The 23,739-nt window shown below is 46.6% G+C and overlaps 1 protein-coding gene across 1 annotated transcript in view; it reads right to left on the bottom strand.

Annotated features, from left to right (window-relative positions):
- Positions 1-23,739, bottom strand: part of CFAP54 (cilia and flagella associated protein 54) — a 3,669,934-nt gene that overhangs the window by 2,794,561 nt on the left and 851,634 nt on the right. Inside the window, exons 11-12 of the mRNA XM_069629416.1 lie at positions 18,692-18,804; positions 18,421-18,580 (exon numbers count right to left, since the gene is read on the bottom strand). Of these exons, the coding sequence (XP_069485517.1) occupies positions 18,421-18,580; positions 18,692-18,804 (273 nt within the window). The remainder of the gene's footprint in view (positions 1-18,420; positions 18,581-18,691; positions 18,805-23,739) is intronic.

The following is a 23,739-nucleotide window of genomic DNA, read 5'->3' as shown; positions in this document are numbered from 1 at the left end:
CTAGCTAGCAAGGGGCATTTATGGGGAGAGTTCAAGCCCTTCTGGTTTAAGGTTCCTACCTTTATTTTGCTGTTCTGTTGAGTGTTTTAAGTCTTCTCCCTTTTGCTCTCTAATATCTTGTCTTATTCTCTTGCTTTTGAATGTGTTGTCTGTTGGAACCCCCCCTTCCCTCGGACAATTAGAATTCCTAAATGTTTCTATAATATGTAAATAATATATGAACAAGTCTACCAGGTTGTCGCATGCCCACTTCAAGGTGATCTTTATGGCAGTGCTGGAAACCCACATCAGGGGGGATACAACGCGTAATAAGAAAGCTGAGCCGATCTTTAGTGTTCTCATGCCATGACAATTGGCACTTCCAGAGACACTGCATAAATACAGTCTGTTCAGGATCCCTTATCGCCCCACAAACCGCCTGTTGAGGTAAGACACTTCCTGTTGTATGTTTCTTCTTGCTGCCCAGTTTCTGGCTCCCAGTTTTGCTTCTTTCGCTCATTGTTTCCTGTACCTCTCTAAAATAATCTTACTGTTCCTACTATTCTTGCTCTCCAAGCTATTCTCCGTTATTTGGAATATACCTTTGGATCTTACTCGAACTGGATGTCTGCTACGGGGGACACCACCACAGCCCCGCTCACAATATAGTGAACAAAGGCACGCAGGACTTTACACCAAATGGGGGATTTGGTCGAACTTTTTAGCCTTTCGGAATTTTCAAATGGCCGAAACTCGACCAAACCTCCCAATCTCCATTTTGTGGGTTTTTGGGGTGATTCCATCCACCCCACTCCTTCACTGCACTTGTTCAGCCTCTTTGCTGTTGTGGGCTGGATGGAAGTGAGCCGCTGTCATCTCAGGTCCCCCTTGTTGCCCTCTCTGACCGAGGAAACAACTTCACTGCAGGAAGGCTATTAGGCCTTGGGGAATGCCACTGAGTGCCCACGCCTTACCAATGATGTCCTCCGACCCCCCGGGTAGTCCACGACCCTAGGTTGCTTCACCAGGTTGTAGATACACCCAGTGATGAATGTTCTTGGGATCTGTGATGAATCCAATGGAGTCATCACGGATTCCCCAGCGGTAACCTCCTCCCATGTGGCCAGGGGATAGCAGCCGCTACCTGATCCTGACCCTGGGGGAGGCTTTATGAGGGAGGATCACATGAGCCTCCAGGGAGATGTCATGGCTGCATTGGATGAGACATAGTATCCCCCATTTGCCCATGAAGAAAACCCCTTGATACCTAACACACTAATGGCCTACTGCCATGCATCTATTCCCCCCTTTAGGGAAAATAGAGAAACCTTTCAGCAATCAGAGAAAGCAACGTTTCACTTACCAGGACCTGAAGGAAGGCAGGTGTGCTGAAGCGAAGTCACGAGAGGTGCCAGAACGACATGGAAGCAGTTTAGAATGGAAAGCAGGTGGCAAAACTTTGCCGCATAAGCGTGAACGGGACCAAAGATGCCACACAGAGCCGGTGAGTCAATCCAAGCAAAGTGGGGACCCCGGGGCATTTGGGTGACCACGATAAACACAATTTGTAAACTTTAAAGCCACAGAGACTTTAAGGAGATTGTTTGTAAACGAAGAAGCAATGTTGCAAATATGAACCTCAGCCATATATGAGTGTATGGAATGCAGATACGGGGGAAAACCAGGGCAAATGTTGAAACAGCCAAATATACAAAACCAAAGACGCTATAAGCAATTGTGGAAGTAAAAGAGGAGCTGTTACATAGGTATATGAGAAGTCCTGGCAGGTGAGTAAACCAGGCAGTCACACTTGCAAATCTACAGGAAGTCCCAAGAAAAGGACTGTGTTTGTTGAACAAAAGAAGGACCTTTTGAAAGAAGGCTAAGTTGTTTTCTAACTAACAGGATTGCTGTGGGACAAAAAGAACTGTTAGACCAAGAATCATTGGCGTTAAGGAAGAATCCAGGGGAAGGCAACTAACCTCTGGAACCAAGGAACCAAGGCTTGCCCCTCTTGGTGAATTTTTCTGTTAAAACGATTAATTAAACTGAGAAAAAGTCCAGGAGAAGGGAATTCCCCTGGAACGAAGATCTTTTTTTAATATTGGAATACCTTTGTATTCGATTTGAGAAAGAACCCAAAGGAAGGGAATCACCTTCTGAAACCAAGGCTTTTTTTTACTGTGGAGAACATTTATGCTAGAGCTGTTCCATTTGTTTCTTTATGAACTCTTTTTGCAATCACCAGGTTAGAGACATTTTCCTTTTCACATTAAAATTTGGCGTTCGTGGAAGTGCGGAGGGCAAGTGCTGTTACGCTGGCCCCACTCTCAGCGAACCTTTGGAAAGCAACTTGGTATGGACTTGGCACATTGCTAAAAGCGACCTTCATTCACTGCTGACCATCCTTTTATGTATTATTATTGGAGAAAATCAACTCTGAGCCCTCTGGCCAGGCTCACACTTCCCACAATCCTTATAACCATCTCACGCGCGCATTCGCACAAGTGCTGAGGGCAGGTGCTGTTACACTATTAATCAGGTAAGCGTAAAGCGTAGCACATCCTCTTGTTTTACTGAATTTTTTCAGAGTTATTCCATTTTATATTTTCTCCTTGCACTCGTCCCACCCCTTAAGCAGTAACTACAAACAGTAATCTTACTGGTCCTTGATAAATCCGAATGGTACTAACTGCCCGACAGCAGGTGTAGGGACCCACGGCAGAATGGCCTTGGCTGTCAGTCCTTATACACTAAAGTCTTCCATGCAAGCGACTTCTGCGCTTTTGCCCGATCAGTCAAGGCGGACTCCAGTTAGAACTCCAAACACTTTGACCATTGCAAAGAACAGAGCTATTAGGTCACGATCTAGTGCTCAGTCATATACGGTAGACATCCGGAATTGTTGTGCATCCGATCACACCAGCATACAAACATCTAATATCTCGCAAGCAATCACTGTAGATCACACTCCGGACCTCACAGTAGCTGACATTCACTCTGCGCACATCATCATTGCAGACCCTTCTACTCCCCCCGACTGTCTCATGGAAGCAGGTTATACTGAACTTCCGCCTGATGATGCTTGTAGAACCGATAAAGCCCCCAACTTGGGCAGGGCCTCTCCCCAAACTCAAACCCATCCTATTGGAAACCTTCCCTCTTCAATCTCACCTACTCCAGAATCTAGTTCCCACTTTTCCGACTATCCAACATCCCTTGCTATCAAGATGGCAGCCAACTCTGAATCTGTGACAACTGTGTCTCCAATTATTCAAACGACTCCTTGTTGCTCCCCGAGTGCCTCTGCTGTGCTTTCTCAATCCCCTATTATGTTCCCTCAAACATCTCCCAACTCCTCAGTACTTCCATTTCCTTCACGAATACTACTGCAAGAAAGCAGTTCTGTTCTTCGCACTGAGCATCCAGCCCACTCCTGCGAAAACAAACTTTCACACATAAATCAAACGCTTGTTGCCATGAACACTGCACTCCTGTCATGACATTTTGTGTCACCTCACAATTGCACATGTTAATGCAGCAGATACTTCAGCGCAACTTAGTTCATCAGTCCAGTTGCGCAGAAAATGGACCTAATACAGCCATATTAGACCCCCAAAGATCCTTGACGACTTCCTCAAATCCAAAATGTATAGAGATCATTAATGTTGACGTTTTCAACCAGGTGGTGCTTACTGAAACTCCTGTGCAGGCTCAGACTGAACTAGAGTTATGTGGCAAGCATATTTTTTATATATTTACGAAACCTAAAAACCCAGGGAGCGTCATCCCCAAGAAGTCCATGAGGAAAACGAAGAATATAAAAAACGTAAAATTTCAAACTGGTCCGGCAACGAAACATTTCCTGAAAACTAGAACGCTGACAAAAAAGGCTACTCAAGCTGCATCTTCATCTGTGGTCAAGAAGTATGCCACTATAGCTTCCATTATGAAGCAACTGAATAAAGGTCATGCTCGACAGAACTTACCTTATGAGCCTCTTGATCAACTTCTTCAAGAAGTATATAAACAGAGTAATTTGCACCTAGGGAAAGACTAATACAAGATAAAGTTGCCTATATTCTCCTCAGCAGACGCTATTGAACCTGACAATAACAATCAAGATAGATCGCTGACATTAGAACAGCGCAGAGATTGTATTCTTAAATCTGCCGTTCCTACAGGCCCCACCATATCTTCATCGTCTCCTCCCCTGTCAACCTCTAATGACTGTAGAGATATCTCTCCAGGACTGAAATCTCTGCACTGGCTCCCAGTGGCTGCAAGGATTAAGTTCAAAACCCTCTGTATTGTACACAAGGCCTTCTGGGGTCTGGGGCCGCAATACCTTCAACTCTCTCTTCCTAAATATCTTCCTTCTCGAGTTCTTCGCTCATCTGCCTCCAGCTCCCTCAGGGTCAGTCGTTTCTCCAAACAACGAGTTGGTGGCAGATCACTCTCTTCGGCAGGGGCCTCTCTCTGGAACAGCCTTCCTGCCTCCCTGAAACTCGAGGAGAACCATCTCTGGTTCCGGGAACACCTCAAAACCTTCCTCTTTGCTTCTGCTTTCTCCCCCACCCCCTGCTGAATTCCTGACTGAAATTGCACTGGTTACCTGGCCACCCTTTCTGATCTCTGGCCCAGGCCCTGTCAATTGCCCACCTGCACTGCCTCCCTGGCCACCCCTGCACCTGGGGACCTTTTTCTGTATCCCTTCAGTCCCCCTACCAGCACTTATGTCTGCACTTCCTTGCGCTTGCCACTAGCTGGCTGTTTTATTTGTCTTATTTATATCATTTATTCCACTTTCCCATGTACTGCACTTTCCCCTCTCCCGCCCCTGTGCACTTTTCCTTTCCCCCTTCCCATGCACTTGCGTGATCTGAATGACACCTGGCCTAGTAGGATCGTTGTCTGTCCTCCCTTTGTTTCCCCCTTGCCTCGTCGCACCTTGAAACACTTGTGTATAGGCGCATTATAAATGCCATATCATATCATATCATCGCAAGCTCGTATTATACATAGTAGGTATGTAAAATATTCCTATTTGGCTGTAATTATCTTCTACAAACAGAAGGTCATGCCAACGGTCCTGTACAGCGCAGAGACTAAGCCATTGAAATCCCAATTGTTCTGGACTCAACTTGAAGGCTTCTTTTGGAAGCATGTTCTGAAACTCCCTCTATCTCAATCAATGTGTATCAGGCACGAGTTGGGCTTGCCTTGCCTATTTGGCATGTATGCATGGAAATTGTGTTGCCTCTACAGGAAATGCTTAATCGAGTCGAAACCAGGAACTCTCATCTATTTTATCATCCTACTTGGCTACCTCGGAACATCTTTTTGTAACCAAGTGGAATCAGCGGATTAAGGACATCATGGAAACCGTGGATGTCAACCCAGAACTTGTGGTGAACAACCCCACTCGAATAAAACCAAAAATATGACAACAAGACTGGATTGTTACATGGGAGCTGTGCTTGGGACTTGCTACCTTCAATGTTGATCCTCATAGCTTTAAAAAGCTTGGCGTTCCAGTTGAATTCCCATCCACTAAGTGCAGATCTGTGTATTTAGGATTCCGACTAAACCTATGGCATACAAAAGATCAGATGGCGAGATGGAATATAATATAAAAAACGGAAAGTTTCTGCAGATTATGCAAAAAATGTTATCAACCCAAAACGCTAAAGCATTTCATGACAGAATGCCCCAACTTAGTTGATAAACAGGCTTTGTACTTCAGGATGTATTTTGGTGAATTGAGACTACTGACTCAAATGTAATGTGGATTCAGTTGTTTGGTACTAACCGCAATGCTTTAAGAATTGCAATTGTTAGATTTCTATTTCCGTTGAACTTGGCTTGATTCCTACCATTTTCTTTGAAAACTTTTGAAATCATAACACCTGTCATAAGATGAATGATCCTGAGATTCTAATTGATGAAAATGTTATCCAGTGACTAGCAAACTATTTAATTTGTATTGCTAACTCTGTATACTATTTCCTTTTCTAACATAACCAATTGTTAATTTATTAGCAAATGGTCAAATTATTGAAAGGTTGATAGCGTTTCCATATTTTTCTTTTGTCATTCAACCAAATCAATAAATTAAAGAAATTAAAAAATTAAATTAAAATAATTTGGTTTGCAGTGTGAGGGTCAGGCTAGAATGTTTGGACACAGGACAGTTTTGATTTTGACTTACTGACACTGAACGATCCTTAGGTTTTTGGTTTTAGGTGGAGAAATTCCTCTGAGAGCAGGGTCAGAGAGGCATTTTCACAACCCGTTTTATGTTAATAGTAGTCTTTAACCAATAACATTGCAACTTTGTGTCTGGCTTTCATTTCGGACTCCTCGCAGATCCCACAGACTTCCTGACAGAAGCAGAGTGGGGCCAAGACGTGTCCAGGAAACTGTTCTGCAATTTTCATGGGAAGGAGATTATCTGCTTTGCGGGGTGCTGAAGAGGTGCCGTTAGGGGGCCACCTTGGTCTGCTCCCCCTTATGATTTTGTTATTTTTCTAAATACAAACATTGTATCTCTGTATGCACTGTCTGTGTATTAAACACTTAATCAGAATCAGAGACTGAATGGAAGAATCCCCCCCACCACAAACCAACAAACAGGGCTATGTGGTTTACCTAGAGAGAACAAACAAGCCATTTGAATTACATCTCAGTGCTTTTGGATGACTCAGTAAAACAAACATGTTTCATTTCTTCGGCCCATTAACTTGACACAAATTAAGTTAATGTGAGTCAGATGAGAGAAGATAAACTTCAGCAAAACACAGTCCTTTAATAGCTTGCATGCACAAAATATGAATGACCTTTCAAAGGGCCAATTGAAGAAGTTATGAGGTGGACCACCAATACCAGGACAGCAGGAGTATGGAGGTCCCTATGTCGGGCGGCATGCATGAATACCTCAAACTTGTAATATGCTTAAGTATTCACTGAAGCAGTGAACACACCACTTTCTCATAAACACTGTGCATAAGCTTGTATCATAGAGGGATAGCTGTCACAGTTGCAGGGGCTAAACACTATCTAAGTAATTTCATATGTTTCAGGGCAAGTAGCAAGGGCAGCTAATGGGGTGGCCCAGGGGAATATATCTCACTGTTTTCTTGAGAGGTCACTTTAGTGATGTCCAAAACCTAAAAAGGGAACGTGGCATCTGAAATGGATCAGGGTGTTACGGGCCGGCGTTCACCTCGTCCTGTGCGGAAGCCCCTGCCACCTGCATCCTTAGCAGCTCGGCTCCCTAGTGCAGTCGGTTTCCCAAGTACGGCTACCAGGAAGGTCAGGAGGGTTGTAGCGCTCCCCAAAGGGATACAGCATAATGCTGCTCCATTCTATACACGGTGGCAGCTACCGTGGAAGTTAGCAACACGAAACTACACTTCCCATAAAACCTAGCTCCGTGCTGTAGTTCGGCTGTGGAGCCTCGCATTGGCTTGCCCCGCCTCGTTTACTGATGTATTCCACGGTTGCAGCCAGGATGCTGCTTCTGTTTACAGCTACTCCCGGCTACTAGAAGTTCCTCCTTCAAGTGCCAACCCTTTGATTCTTTACGGTATCAACCCGGATTTGTTTACTGGACTCGTTATTGGATTTCCCTGGCTTACCTGTCTACCCGTGTACCGGACCTTTGCTTATCTTCCTGGAACCCTCACTAATGCTTTGCCATTGTTCCTGTATGTACGTGTACCAAACCCCTGCTTGCTTCCACGGACTCCGTAAGATAAGGTTCTGCCTTTGTCTTTGCCTGCACGTGTATCAGACCCCCGTTTGCTCCCGGACTGCTCTTCTAGATGTTTTTGCCATGGTTGTTGCCCGCTAGTGTGCCAGACCTTGTCTGCCTTCCAACTACCTTCCTTCCTGAACTACCATTCCGTCTGGTTGTTACCTTCATTCTACAGTCACCAGTGGTAAGACTATTCTGCTTTTGTGAACTGAACATTTGGATTGAACTTTGTTTTGCCTGTGCACTTAAGGACGCTCTGCAGCTGTGCACCACCCGAAACCAGTGCGACCCTCGTGCCGCTCGGGTATTAGTATCCTACTAACATTTCCCTTTTTCTTATTTTATCCCTGCCGTTGTGTTCTGATTTCCTCCAATCCTTCAGTCCTTCTCCACTGGTAAGATCCTGTCCACCTCCTGATTTATGTCATAGCTTAATCCAGTTAGGTTCTAAGTCTTGTTATTTTCCTAGGTGATTTCCTGTGTTGTGCCATACTTTTCTTACAACGGGGGGAAAAAGCTCAGGTATTCCAATTGGTTAGTAAGGCTTTCAGGGGATAAGTGCTACCTTCAAAACACTTACTTGTTGTTCTTTCCTTTGCAGCCTGGTCCGTGGCGGTGCGTTCTCCCCGCTCTTTTGGGTGATCGGTCCACTTTCCTGGTTATTAGACAGCAAGAGGTCATATCATTTAGAAGGTCCTATTCCCTCACAGAGAGGAGGCTTGGCTGGAGGCTCCACCCAAAGCTCTTCAAGCAACTTCCCGTTTTCGGTTCTATTCTCCGGTTTCACGCACTCATCTCACCGGTGAGTAACACAGGGGAGACAGAGAGAGTGTTATTGTAAAATAACCAAAAGACAAGAAAGAGGTATTGTCTAGCAACCAAAAAGTAAATCCAAGTCTCTCACCCCAAAGAGATTTTTTCTCAGTCTTAGGATGGGTATCTCTCCAACACTAGATAGTTGTGGACTTCCTAGTGTCCTGTAGCCTAGGGATATCTATCTATGCATAATTCCAGCCCACCACCCAAGTAGATTTCCCCAAATGTTCTAAGTCCTTCTACTATGGTTCCCACAAGTCACCTAAGTCAACTAGATGTACAACTTGGAGCTTCTCTAGGGGTCTCGGGTGGAGCCAGGAATTCCCTTCTGCCTTGCTTACACCACCAACTGTCAGGTTGATTCCAAGGTCCTGCTGCCTCTTCTCCCGTAAGCTACCCCTAAATTACACCTTCTCTGAGCTCCTTGCCTGTATCTTGTATATCCTACCACCTTCAGGTATTTCGATGGCCAATATGGCCCACTGGAACCTTTCTTTTCTTTCCTTCCTATTCCTTCCACCTCCTGTGACTATCGCCCCCTCCTCTTTTGATGGGACCCGTTGCACACTGTGACCTTCACCACATAGAGCCTCTTCCTGTCCACTCCTTCACAGTGATATTTTCACTAGCTGTGAGCACCTCCTCATATCACCACTTTCTCCACACTGGTACCTTCACTGGTTAGTACAACCCGCTCAACGCTGCCACCTGCACCACCTTGTGCCATTGGCCCCTCCACTTGTTTCTCACACCCATGCCTCCAATATCCTTTTGCTGCTCTATAAATCACTCTCAACCTCCGTCAAATGGCCTCCAAAAACCCACACACCCGGTTTGAGCTGCTTGAGTTTTATACTGTGCAACGCCCTCCTCTAGGGTCTTCAGATGTGCTGCCTAAGTGGGAAGGGCCTGTTGTTGATTGTGCCTCATTTCTTCAGGTGTTTTCCATTGGCCTTCTGAAGGAGGCCTCAACCTATAAAGGTTGGGTGAGGCATTTTGGAATTTTTCTGTCAGCTGTCCGTAAGATTTATGGGTGAGGAGGGACTATGGCATTTCTATTCATATTGCGTGGGAGGCCTGAGGACGATGAGGTCTGCAGACTCCAGAGTCTCGAAACAACTGTTTGTGCATCCACAGCTCGCAGGAATGCTCTAGGTGAGTTCCAAGCATGTGTTGATTATGTATCCATAGACTGTTGAAGCTCTTGAAGAGACTTTGCAGTAAAGATTATAAGCACATCCGCAGCTCTTCAGCATTCTGGGCGAGCCGTGAAGTTTCGTTGCAGATGCTTCGGGGGAGAAATGAAAAATGAAGTCTGTCATAGCACTTCTACAGTTCAATACTGTAATGCTGGTGAAGATCGGGGGGTGCCCTGAATGCACAGCGCTGTGCTACTACCAGACAGGCGGGATTCAGGGTTACCCCAAATGTTTTCTATTGCCTTGTGACGTTGAAAGTCAATTGGCTTATGTTTAAACCTGCCAGATGGTGGGGGCAGGATTCTCCCTATACCGCCACAACGCCCATCAATCAACACATGTGGAACGGCATCCAGTCCTACCTCCCCAGAACCAGGCATGGGACTTTATCACAAACCTTCATTTTTCCAGGATAACCACACTATTAAATATGGAAATGTACTCCGATTTGGATTTATCAGATGAAAATGTATCTAATTTTTATTTAAATGTGCAGCAATATTTTTAGCAATGATTTTTGGGGCCTTTAAGTGAAGGTAACTCTTGCACTTGCCATGGTGGCAGAGCAAGGCAGCTAAATTGGTAATTTAAAAGCAGTATGCAACCATTAGTGTATCATACATTTTAGCAAGGCACAATTGTCAAGCACATTCAGGGATGCCACTTCACCAAAAAACCGGAGATAAAGTAAATGGTTTATAGTGATTCTTTCGAAAAAAAAGTTTTGAATCACAAAACCTACGGAAAAAAAAAGCTTTGACAAGCTATATTTAACATGCAAAAATGCATTTCTTTCTAAACCAGTCCATCGACAATAATCATGGACTGGTTTCAATTGAAATGCACTTTCACATTTTAAAAGTAGCATTTCAACGCTTTTTTGTAACTTTAAAATGTTACATGGAGCTGTCCAGTGCTGCACTGGCCAGTCTCCTTGTAACGTTTTAAAGTGTTGTGTATATTGGGGGGGGTTCCCCCCAACCCCTACGCCACCCCATCCCTAAACCCTAATCCTAACCCTAATTTAACCCCTAAACTAATCCCAACCCTAACCCTAGCCCCAGCCCTAACCCTAACCTAACCCCTAAACTAACCCAAGCCCCAACCGTAATCCTAACCCTAATTTAACCCCTAAACTAACCCAAGCCCCAACCCTACCCTATTTTAACACTTAAACTAACCTTCATTTAGATATGATAATCGAATTCTTTTTTTTTTGTAAATGACTATTCGAAAAAAATGACTTTTTGACAGAAAGTATTCTCATGATTTGTATTGGAAACTTTGTGTTTCGAAAAAGTTAGTGGATACCAAGTAAATGACATCACATGCCTCTGACACCAAAGATATCAGAGAAAGTGAAGGCACGTCATCTTTGATTACTGATATCATAAGAAGAGACATCACTGATGTCTAGTTAACAGCAACATATATCAACTAGAAGTCTGCATAAAACTACCAGGTCAAATAGTGCATAATCTCTGTTATTTACTTTGCCTGCTTGTTATACATACACACAGATGTTGGCCATTGTGGAAGATAGAATAGTTTCTTACCTGTAACTCCATTGCTCCAGCATTAGTATATTTCATGGATTCACATGCTTAGAATATTCCCCGTCATCAGGCTGGGAATCCTCAGTAAATTATATAGACCTTTTCCATAAGAAAGGTATAAGTTGCCCCGCCCCCGCGGCTCCCTCAGATTTCGACCCCCAAAGTAGTAGGTCTGGTTTGCATGCCAGGGGAGGCCGGCGGGCGCATGTGAATCCATGAAAGATACCAATGCTGGAGAAATGGAGTTACAGGTAAGAAACTATTCCCTTCTCCAGCATTGGATCTTTCATGGATTCACATGCTTAGAATAGATTGTACAGCAGTATCCCCCATAGATGGAGGTGTGTATGCAAACCAATAACATTATAACCATGAATGCATATTCACCCTGGCTAGACTTCAAATCATAGTATATGAACAGCTAAAAAACAACACTTTAAAGTACATTAGCCAAAGAATATACCCCCTTTACTGGGGCCTACCTTATTGAAACAGGTGCCGTAGGACTGCCCGACCCATCTATGTATCCTCAGCATGTTGTTGTTCGAGGCAATAATGCTGGGTAAACATATGTGGTACTGACCAGGAAGCCGCCTGACATATATCTCCCAGCGGAATCCCGGACCACAATGCCGCCGACGACAAAGCAGATCTCGTCGAATGGGCTCGTGGATGCCTTTCCAGCGGTTTCCCAGCTTTTGAGTGACAAAAAGAAATGGTAGATGACACCCAGTGTCATAAATCTCCCCCCGTCTCACCTGTGATCGGGATCTCCCTTGTTCGGACGCAGGACTCTTCCTGTGGGTGGTTCGGGTCTTGAATAGGCTCGCCCGAGCCTCGTCAGGTTGCAGAGCGCGTTCAGAGTTCCGGGAAGTTCGTGGTTCCAGGATGTCCAGGATTAGCGATAAACAAGCAATGTAGGGGGAAAGTCCAGGAACAGGAAAAAAGGCAAGGAAGGAAGTATGAGGATCAAGGAAACAAATGTAGAGAGCAAACACACATCGGGTCACTATCGAAGATAGCGTTGAGACGCGCGGACCCGCAAGGGTGTGACCAATTTATAGTACGTGCTCCGACGAGAAAGCTAGTACGTAGCACGGAGCTTGGTACGGCCATGTTGGGAGGAACAAGGAGTACAAGCCCTTCGTGACAATGACCATGAGGTCCAGAAGGGGCAATTTCGCCGGGTCATGACACCCAGCGGGACAGTCCTTGTTTTGAGATTGCTTTACCTTTAGCCGAAGGGCCATAGGCTACAAATATCTTGTGTCCCTGAGATTTTGAGTGCGAAGGAGGTAAAATTTCAGAGCCCTTCTCACGTCCAGCGTATGGAGATTCCTCTCCGCAGCAGACGAAGGTGTTGGAAAAAACGTCGGTAGCACCATAGAAGAGTGCTTATGGAACATGGTAGGGACTTTAGGAATGAAATGAGGATTAGTAGCCAACACAACTTTATTCTTGAAAAACCTCAAATATGGTGGATCGATCACTACTGCTTGTATTTCTGACAGACGTCTAGCCGAAGTAATAGCCACCAGAAAAGCCAGTTTCCATGATAGGAATTTCAATGACGATGACATCGGCTCAAAATGAGCCTTCATTAGTGCTGCTAGAACCAGGTTAAGACTCCAGATCGGAGGAAATTTCTTCTTAGGAGGAAAAGTTCAGAACAATCCTTTCATGAAATGTTTAATCAACCGGTCACTAAATAATGGAGTTGAATGACTCTTCCGAGTAAATCTCGAGATGGCCGCCAGATGCACTTTTATCGACGAAAAAGACAAACCTTTTGAGCCAGGAGAAGTAAGTATGGTAGAAGCTGCTCCGGTGTGATGTGAAGTGGACGCAAGCCAGGCTGATCCCCGCACCAAATACAGAATCTCTTCCATTTGTACGTATACGAAGCGTTTGTGGACGGCGCCCTTGCCGCTTGCAAAATGCGACGACAGTCTGGTGGAATTGCTAACGTACCAAACTCGGAGAAATCAGGAGCCAGGCTGTCAGACTAAGGATGTCCGGGTCGTGGTGCCAAACCACCCCTTTGTCCTGAGACAGAAGGTTCAGGATCCTCTGGAACCTCATGGGCTCCGCTGCTGAAAGATGGAGTAGATCGGAGAACCACACTTGTCTCGCCCAGTACGGGGCCACCAGGATCACCCGACATGGATATCTGTGAACCCATTGCAGTGTCCGACGTATGAGTGGAAACGGGGGGAACGCATACAAAAACTTGTCCGTCCACGGGAAGGAGAACGCTTCCCCCAGTGAGTCTTGTTGTGGACACCTGCTCGCGTATTGTGGGCACTTCCTGTTCTCTCTCATCGCGAAGAGATCTAGAGCCGGACGACCCCACTTTTCGAAGACACGGTGTAGTTGGTGGTCCTTCAATTCCGATTCGTGTAGTCGATTCATCTCTCTGCTGAGAGAGTCTGCTTGCACGTTTCACTCCTGGCAAGTGGAACGCCAATAGATATATCCTGTGGTGGAGGGCCCAATGCCAGATCTCCTGGGCTTCGGTCGACAGAGTCCTAGAGCGAGTACCCCCCTGCTTTCTCAGGTAAAACATCGTTGTCGTGTTGTCTGTCATTATCAGTACAACGGATCCTTTTATGTGTGTCAGAAAGGACTTCAGGGCCCAACGCACTGCCCTTAACTCCAGCACGTTGATGTGAAGGGTGGACTCCTCCGATGACCAACGACCTTGAATCTGAAGGGAATCCAGATGAGCTCCCCATCCAGTCAGAGAAGCATCTGTCACCACCGTCATCTGGAACCCAGGTTCCAGTAAGGGCACCCCTCTTGTCAGATTTTTGGAGATTCTCCACCACTGAAGTGCCTGCACGAGCCTGCTGTTGATGGTCAATTTGTCCTACCAACGACCTTGACTCTGTGCCCATCGATCCGTCAAGAATTCCTTAATGGGCCTCATGAAGAGACGACAATTGTTGATCAAGGGTATACAGGACGCCATGGTCCCCAGCAGGGACATGTACCTTCTCACCGACACTCTGGTGTTGACTTTCCGTTTCGATGCCTTGTGTCATAGTTTCAGAACTCTTTCGATGGATGGTTTTACCAATCCTGACTGCGTCTGGAACTCCGCCCCAGAAAGACCAAGGTCCTTGATGGCGATAAGGAGGACTTTTCGAAGTTTATTGCGAAGCCCAAGCGCTGTAGGAGGGACATGGTGGCATTCAGACTTTCCCGTGCCCTTTCCGGAGATAAGCCCCTTACCAACCAATCGTCCAGATATGGGTACACATGATGATCTTCCTTCCGTAACCAGGCTGCCACTGGTGCCAAACATTTCGGGAACGTCCTGGGAGATGATTTTAGTCCGAATGGGAGGACCTTGAACTGATAGTGGGTTCGCCTGACGACGAACCGCAGAAATCTTTTGTGTCTTCGACGCATCGGGATATGAAAGTACGCGTCTTGAAGGTCTAGCAACGACAAAAAATCTCCCGGTTGTATCGATTGGATAACCTCCTGCAGAGTCAGCATTTTGAATTTTAGATTCTTTAGCAGCTTGTTGAGAGCCCATAGATCTAGAATGGGACGCCATTTTCCATTGGGTTTCTTGACCACGAAGTAACATGAGTACACTCCCTGTCCTCTTTCGGCCACCGGGACAAGTTCTATAGCCCCTTTTTGCAGCATAAGCGTCACTTCCTGCACCAGTACCTGAAGATGGGATTGCGGCGAGAACACTGGGGGAATGTGTGGTGGCTTATCCTTGAACTGTAGGGAGTGACCCAGATGCATCGTGCCCAAAACCCATTGGTCCGTTGTTATGCGTTCCCACTCGTCGAGGCGACGAGACACTCTGCCCCGCAGGACGTCTCGAAACATGTCATTGCTGGGTCTTTGCCTGTTGATCCTTTGCCGACGGTGAGTAGGAGCCGCTCCTTCTTTAGGACTGGTAATCTCTGCCTCTACGAGTAGCTTGGGCTGCTCGTCTGTAGCCTTGGAAAGAGTAGGAGGGTCGACTGAAACCTCGGTCTCTAGGTGCTCCAAACCGGGAGTTTCCGGAAGCACCTCTGAAAGGACGAAAGGAACGAATATTTTTGCCACTTTGGAGGGCTCCGAGTGACCGAGCAGTGTCAGAGTCTTCTTTCATGCCCTTCAAGGCTTCATCAACTTTCTCGCCAAACAGTTGTTCCCCTTCGCACGGCATGTCCAGCACCTTGTTTTGCACCTCTGGTCTAAAAGTTGTGCACTTAAGCCAGGCTTGCCTCCTTAACACTACGCCGTTATTAATTTGTTTAAAACCGGCCTCCGCCAGGTCGACAGCGATATTTTATGGAGTGATTGGAAGCCTCTTGCCCTTCACGTACTAGTAGCATAGCAGACTTCCTGTATTCCTTTGGCAGATGGTCTAAGATAGGAGCCAAACGATGCCACATCTCTCTATCATACCGTGCCATAATGGCCAGGGAGTTGGCTGCTTTCACTGTAGTCGCACCGACTGACAATACCTTCTTTCCAAACGCATCTTGTCTCCTGGCGTCGTTGTCCGGCGGGGTCGTGCATTTGTGTTGCGACCTTGCTTTTCTGGCCGCAGCAGCGGACACCACCGAATCCGGCGAAGGTTGAGATGTCAAGCATTTGGGGGTTGACTCTGGAGTCTTGAATTTCTTTTCTAACCGTCCTTTTATCGCCGGTTCTGAGAAAGGATGACGCATCGTCCTCAACCCCTCTTGCCAGACATGGTCCAAAATTGGGATGGCAAACATCGATTTTCTTCTCTTGCCCATATGATCGAAGAGAAAGCAATCTTTCTTCACTTCTTCCGGCGCCAGGCCAAATTCCGCACATGCTTTTCCCATCATTGCATGGAAGGCCCTGATGTCATCCGGCGGAGATGGTTCGGCCGGGCTCTTTGGAGGTTCCATCTCTGCATCCGACTCCCATGTGGGGTCCCTTGAGGGGGTTAATGAGACATCTGGAAGGGACCTTTCACGCTCTGACTCCGACTCCGGCAGTTCTCCCTCCTCCGAGTGTGGGCGAGAACAATCCTCCTCCACCGGGCAAGTTGTAGGTATTCTGGTCGTCGAGCGCAGAGCCGGGCCTGGTTCGGCGACGACCGGCATAGCCTGCGGTACCGTTGCGACACCAGTGTGAGGCAACTGCGTGTCCAGACGCTGTAACAGCTTCTGCAACGTGTTCAACACCTCCAGGGACAATAGAAACTGTGGGTTCAGCAAGGAAGAGGCGGCTGGGATGGCACTTCCGCTCGGGAGTTCCCCCAAACTGATTGCACGTAACCCCAGATCAGTCGGCTGTACGATCAGACCACCGTCATCCTCCGCTGAGGATATGGAAAGGGCCGCTTCTGGCTGCAACAAGGCCTCAGGCAAGATCGGGTCGAAAACTTCCGGCAGCCAACCCACCGAAGGTGCCACCGTCGACGACGACATCTTCTCCATAACCGCTGTTTGACCCGCAAAAGTGATTGCGGGAAGAGCAGGCACAGGTGGCAAAGAAGACGTTGACAATCTGGCCGTCGACGACGACGAAGTTTTTGGCGCAGAGCCTTGTGGCGCACTCGCCGGTTTTGAACTCTGCTTGTGGGTCAACGACACTCGACTCGAGGTAGAGCCATGGCGGTCTCCCGAGGAGGATTTCAATTTCTTCTCCTTTTTTGATGAGGAGGAAGAAGAGGACGTTTGCTTTGACGAAGAGTCCCTCGCATGATGTTTATCAGAGGGGTGTTTTTCCGATGAATGTGGTTTCTTCGTCGGGGGCTCTGCCGACGCAGAGCGGCGAGGGGGTACCAGAGATTTAGATCTCGAGGCCGTAGAGCCTACCTCCGATGCAGGGTACGCACCCGCCCCATGATTGAGCCAAGTCACCAGGCGTCTGTTTCGGTCCTTCAGGGTCTTCTGGGAGAAGCCTTGACAGATCTCACACGTGTCGGCTGAATGATGAGGGTGAAGACAGTAAATACAGTCCATATGCCCATCAACTTCATACACTTTAAGACCACAGGTAGCACACGGACGAAAAAACGCTTTTCCAGACATTTTCGAAGGAAGTCGAAGAAAAAGAACGCACAAACTAGCAAAAATGGCAGATACTCAAGGTAATCCCACTACTTTGGAAGACGGTTGAAATCTGAGGGAGCCGCAGGGGCGGGGCTACTTATACCTCTACGTCCTAGTGACGCAGGCGTATGCGGCCCAAAACGACGTAGATAGGACACAAAAGTGTCGAAATTTTTCCTATGGAAAAGGTCTATATAATTTACCGAGGATTCCCAGCCTGACGACGGGGAATATTCTAAGCATGTGAATCCATGAAAGATCCAATGCTGGAGAAATAGATGTGAACACGGTTGTTAGTATCATTGATTTAGTGATGTTAAATACCCAACTGCTGCTCATAGAGGGAAAGAGGATGAACAGGATACATACATGGCGATACACTGGATGTCAATCATGCAAGATTAAAGAGCTGTCATTAGGAATGATTTGGCTACAGCACCCCATTGTCATGCACACCCTAAAATGCACTTGTCTTCTGTAAAACAGCCTTTTCACTATTAAAAGGGAATTTGTAAAAAAGAAAAGAAAAAAAGAAAGAGCAGTGCAGCCCTGTAATTGTTCAAGAATTCAGTTTGCTGTATTTCCCTAGCACTCTTTTTGTGAACTAAAACCTGGGTGTTGCAAGACCTGAGACAGGGAACCAAGGTGGAGCCAGTGGAGGCAACTAATACGCTTAGTTGCCCCCAAATGGCTATCCATTGTCCAGTCCCTTAGGTGAGAGATTTTACATCATTTTAAATAGTGTTCAACAAGTTCACAAAAAAAGAAAAATGGCAACTCTCTACAGGAAATTCCCTTTGGGGCACTTGAAAGAAAGACTTGTGCTTGGCTCCCATAAACACCGACTGTGTATCAGGGCCTTTCCCGACACCGAGCAGGTGCTTGGCATTTTGGCACAGAGTCAATCAATAACCCTAATTGTCCCTCAAGGTCTTGGCCTACTTAAAAGAATACAGAAAACTGGACTTGCACACCATTAACTCAATTTGTGTAATAAATGGTTCTATTTAGAAAATGCTTTGAAAAAAGTAACTTTGTAATATATTTCATGCTTTAAAACACACCTTCAAATATAAGACTTTGACCACCAAGCTCTTCTCCATTCCCTGGGCTTTCCTGAACAGCTATACCATGCTTGGGCTTTCGCCCGGCGAGCAATGGCTCCATAGCAAGAAGTATCTTCAGGTCTATTTCTTCCTTTCTCCATGCTGTGTCATTCTGACTCTTAAGGAAAAACAAACAGTTACATTGTAATTTAAAGGTATCAACCTCAAATCGGTAAATCTATCAAATGAACAGCGGTGTGCCTATAAGTTCATTTATATTTCCAATTACCTGGACAAAAGCCATCACTGATGGAATAATCGAATCAAATGCCTCCCACTGCTCATAGCTGAAGGCCAGTTTTGTAAATTTCACAGCAGCTTCTGATGAAACACCATCTCTCCCTAAAATTATTACAAACAAAAGGTTGCATTGAAAAGGGTTATTCAAACACGATCATTAATATTAATTTGAATTTTGAAGAATGCCAACAAAATGTAAACTGCATAAAATAAACATTTGTGATAAAAGTGATTGGTTGTTAATTTTTAAAGCTGTTTGTGTTTACTTATCACACAAATGACTTCTTGTATTTTTGACAAAATAGAAACCACAAACTAAAATAAGATTTTGCGAAAATATCAGCATTTGCCCTTTTCAGTTTATTCTCCTGACCATGCTCGAAAGGTCAGAAGCACAAAGGGATTTCTAATGTTACTTTTGAAGGAATGTGCACTTTGGGCTCAGGTTGGGCTATCTACACTGACATTCTGTCGGCGTTTGTCTCAAGGACAAACAGACATGTTTTTGCAGGGATTATAATAGCCTGCATACATTATTCACACATTTTCATTTAACGACTGAGGAATGAACAAATTACTCTTCACTTTGGTTCTCATGATTGGGGTTCACAACAGATATTGATGAGTAGCAAGGCATACTAGGCACCCTATGCAGGAGAACTAAATGGGATGGTTATCTAAGCAAATAACAAATTCCTTGTTTTCAGTTATGTTGGTCTGTTGAATACAATAATTCCTCACACAGGTTCTTCATCTTCTGAAATCCCTTTCAGGCACAGCCAGCTCCAGAAAACTTTTCAAACACCCATGAAGTGGCAATATGCAGCTCTGAGGCTGGCATTGTCATGGCTCCTTGGTGACTCCAGGCTCTGGAAGTGACATCACCCATAGATACACCAGGAGTGACCAGTGCCACCTTCCTTAGTTCCCTTCTTTTTTGCAAGGAACAGTACAACTGTCAGATACGAACGCATTTTGAAGGAAGTTGCAAATAATTCAATTGCTGTTCATTTAAGAACTGAATTTAAAAGGGTCAGAGAGAGATGAGGACTATGAAGCAGGACCTATTGTATCCATCAGAAAGAACATTGCCAATGGTAAATAATTTATTCTAATTAATAATGTAATAGAAGAACAAGTTACTTCTTACCTTGTAACGTTCTTTCGACGGGATGTTCCTCCGACGTATTCCTTATCTTTGATAATACGTTTCCAGCTTGCTGGCCTCGGAATTTTTTTCTGTAGAGGGCGCTGCGCGTCGATGTCCGCCGAGTCGATGTCCCTCGACGGCCACTGTATCGGCGCTGACGTCAACATGCCCATAAATAGCCACGCGCTGCGTCCGTTGCTCAGTTCCGTTTTGTAGCATAAGAAAAGTCATGCCATGCCTGAATTGGTTATTGACCTTGAAGGAGCGTAAACTGCAACCACAAGGGAAGTATCACTGCGGGGATGGATGGGAGGGGCGATAAGGAATACGTTGGAACATCCTGTCGAAAGAACATTACAAGGTAAGAAGTAACTTGTTCTTCGAAGGGATTGTGTCCTCCGACGTATTCCTTATCTTTGATAGACTCCCAAAGCAGTGGCATGTAATTGGAGGTGGGAGTGAGAATGTTATGTATCCCTTTTGGGGATGGACCGAATGTAATACGGCCTTGCCAAATCTGGTCTCTTGACTAGTGGAGGAACCCAGATTGTAAAATTTTGTGAACGTATGTGCGGACGACCATGTGGCAGCCGCACATGTGTCTCGGACCGGTACCCCTCTTTGGAGAGCCGAAGAGGCTGCAATACCCGTGGTTGAATGAGCCTTGAGATTTTGGGGTGGCTCTTTCCCTGCCACTTTCTAACATTCTAGAATGGCCAAAATAATCCACCTGGAGATGGCTTGTTTTGTTATGGGTAGTCCCAACTTGTGACCTGAGTATCCTACAAACAGTTGGTCTGCTTGCCTGATCCTAGTCATTCTGCTGATGTAAAAGCTGAGAGCTCACCTTGGGTCCAGCCTATGTAGCCTTTCTTCCTCTTTCCCCGGATGGGTAGGAGGGTAGAACGAAGGTAAGGTAATTTTCTGAGTAATATGAAATTCAGAAACCAACTTTTGGAGGAAATTAGGCTTCACCTTTAGGACAACTTTGTCCTTGTGGAATATTGTATGTGGGGCTTTACAGGAGAGAGCTTGTAGCTCGCTCATCCTCCTAGCAGATCTTAGTGCTACCAATAGGACAGTTTTAAGCGTGAGAAATCTCAGCGAACAAGAGTGAAGTGGTTCGAATGGAGTGCCCATAAGAAAGTTTAAGACTAAATTTAAGTCCCATAAGGGAACCTGGAATGGTTTTGGAGGATAAACATTAGTTAATCCCTTGAGAAATTGTATCACTAAAGGAAGTTTGAAATACAATGGTTCCTCCGCAGTGCGCTTGAAGATAGAAAGCGCTGCGAGATAGCCTTTTACAGTGCCAACTTGAAGGCCTGAGTTTGCCAAGTAGAGTAGAAACGATAACACCGATGGTGTACCACATGACAAAGGGTCGATATTCCCTTCTCTACAACAGCTGCAAAATTTGTTCCAACGGCAGCGGTATAAAGACTTTGTTCTGGCCGAAAGCAACACCTCCATGACGTCATCAGGGAGATCCCAATCCTTGTACCTCACCCTTTCAGAAGCCAAGCGTGAAGGTTGAGGGTTCTGGTGTCTGGATGGAGAACCTGACCTCCCTTCTGCGAGAGAAGATTCTCTTTGAGTGGAAGACGGATTGGAGGACAGATGGACATACTGTCATGCCTGCGCCATGGGCACATCCATTTATGCTCCATTTGGACTTTGCTACTTAATGATTATTGTCAACTAACTACGCATACCATAATGCACCTGGCCGCAAGCATTGTTTCCTGGCCGTTCCTATTGGGTTTCTATGGAACTACACCCCCCAGAAGCCTTAGAGTCTGGTCCTGCTTCCACCAGCCCAGGAACAGAAAGGGAGGTGGCCGATTGCCTGCAGGTGTGATTCGCCAGGTGAAACCAATTGGCCTGCCTCTGTGCTGGGCTAGGCAGTATAAAGGCGGCTGCCTGCAGTGGCTCGGTCTCTTGCATCTGAGAGTCCTACCTCCACCTTTCGCTACTGTCTTCGGATCCTTGTATGCCGTTACCCTCACTCCTGCTTGGACCCTGCCTTGTTGCTTGCTACACCCTGCTGCCTCCAGCCATAGCCTTCCAGGCTCCCTGCCTCTCAGCCCTGCTCCTCTGGGCTCTCCACACTGCAGCTGATCACGCTCTGCTGCCTTCCAGTCTCCGCCCTTGCCCTGCCGGGCTCTTCACATTGCAGCGGATCACGCTCTGCTGCCTTACAGCCTTCGCCCTTGTCCTACTGGGCTCTTCACATTGCAGCAGATCACGCTCTGCTGCCTTCCAGCCTTCGCCCTTGTCCTACCGGGCTCTTCACATTGCAGCGGATCACGCTCTGCTGCCTTCCAGCCTTTGCCCTTGTCCTACCGGGCTCTTCACATTGCAGCGGATCACGCTCTGCTGCCTTCCCGCCTTCGCCCTTGTCCTACCGGGCTCTTCACATTGCAGCGGATCACGCTCTGCTGTCTTCCAGTTTCCGCCCTTGTCCTACCGGGCTCTCCACATTGCAGCGGATCACGCTCTGCTGCCCCTTCCAGTCTCCGCCCTTGCCCTGCCGGGCTCTCCACATTGCAGCGGATCTCGCTCTGCTGCTTTCCAGCCTCAGCCCTTGTCCTCTGGGCTCCCTGCTCTACAGCTTACCTCTCTCCGGCTGCCCTAAACCCTTTTCCTCTGGCTTTCTACCTTATCGTCCTACTCCTGTGGACTTACTCACTACTTCCCTGCTCCTCGGAGCTCTCTACCTTGTACCTTACTGTCCTCTGCTATCCTTTCCTGTTACTCGACTTTCCCTTCTATACCTTCTGCTAGTTTGCTATCTCCTCCTTTCCTGGATTTGTCTGTAGTAACATCTCTTGTACTGTTTGTTGACCCTTTTGTTCAGAGCTTGTCTGTTGGTTCCCATCAGTCAACCTCTGCCCCTTCCTTTGTCTTGTTTCTACATTACAGACACCCATAGCTGCTGTTCCAAGTCATGAGCAAACAGCGTGGGACTCTGTTATAGCAAACTGCAGAAGGCTAGAGTATTTCCAAGGTTCGTGGAATACTCTTTTCCTATTCTGCATACACCCCAAGAGGGTATTCACTCTGTACCTTTTCCCTTGCTACTCTTCCCTACTCTTCGTTCTCTTTCCGTTCTGCAGTGTGTGTACTTGTCTGTCCACTTTATTTCAGCACCCAACTCTTCTGGGTGTCTTGTGCCACTCTTATTAGAGTGCCATCCTTGACACATATCTAGAAGGTCCGGGTACCACATACTCCTGGCCCAATCCGGGGCAATTAGGATCATGGTTTTCTGTAATCTTCTCAACCTCCTGATCATTTGAGGAATAACAGGGACTGGTGGGAACGCGTAAAGGAGTGGAAACTCCCAATCCACTACGAACGCGTCTCCTAGAGCTCCTCTCGGGGGAAATTCCCTTTAACAGAACAGATCACACTTCCTGTTGGTGCTTGTGGCGAACAGATCCACCTGAGGGGTTCCCCAAAGGGCGAAGATCTCTTGAAGGACTTCCTGAGCTAGCTCCCACTCGTGGGAGACTGTGCTCTGCCTGCTCAGAGCGTCCGCTGTCAAGTTCTTCTCTCCGGCTAGGTGGACTGCCGATAGAGAGATTCCTTCTTGGATTGCCCAAAACCAGAGTTGCATCGCCTCTCTGCACAGTGGCAGTGATCCTACGGCCTCCTGTTTTGTTGAGGTAGTGCATGGCCACCGTGTTGTCCGTCATTATCAGGACATTTCTCCCCTATACTGATGGCAGGAAAGCTTTCAGCGCTAGTCTGATCGCTCTCAGCTCCAATAGGTTGATGTGTAGTCTGGACTCCGATGGAGACCAACGACTGCTGATGGTCAAGTCATTGGCATGGGCTCCCCACCCCGTGAGTGAGGCGTCTGACTACTGTTATCTCCGGCC

Source organism: Ambystoma mexicanum, chromosome 12 (genome assembly GCF_040938575.1).
Source record: "Ambystoma mexicanum isolate Mex_15411 chromosome 12, UKY_AmexF1_1, whole genome shotgun sequence".
NCBI lineage: Eukaryota > Metazoa > Chordata > Amphibia > Caudata > Ambystomatidae > Ambystoma > Ambystoma mexicanum.
The sequence above is the reverse complement of the archived record's forward strand: the minus strand, read 5'-3'. Positions and strand labels throughout refer to the sequence as shown.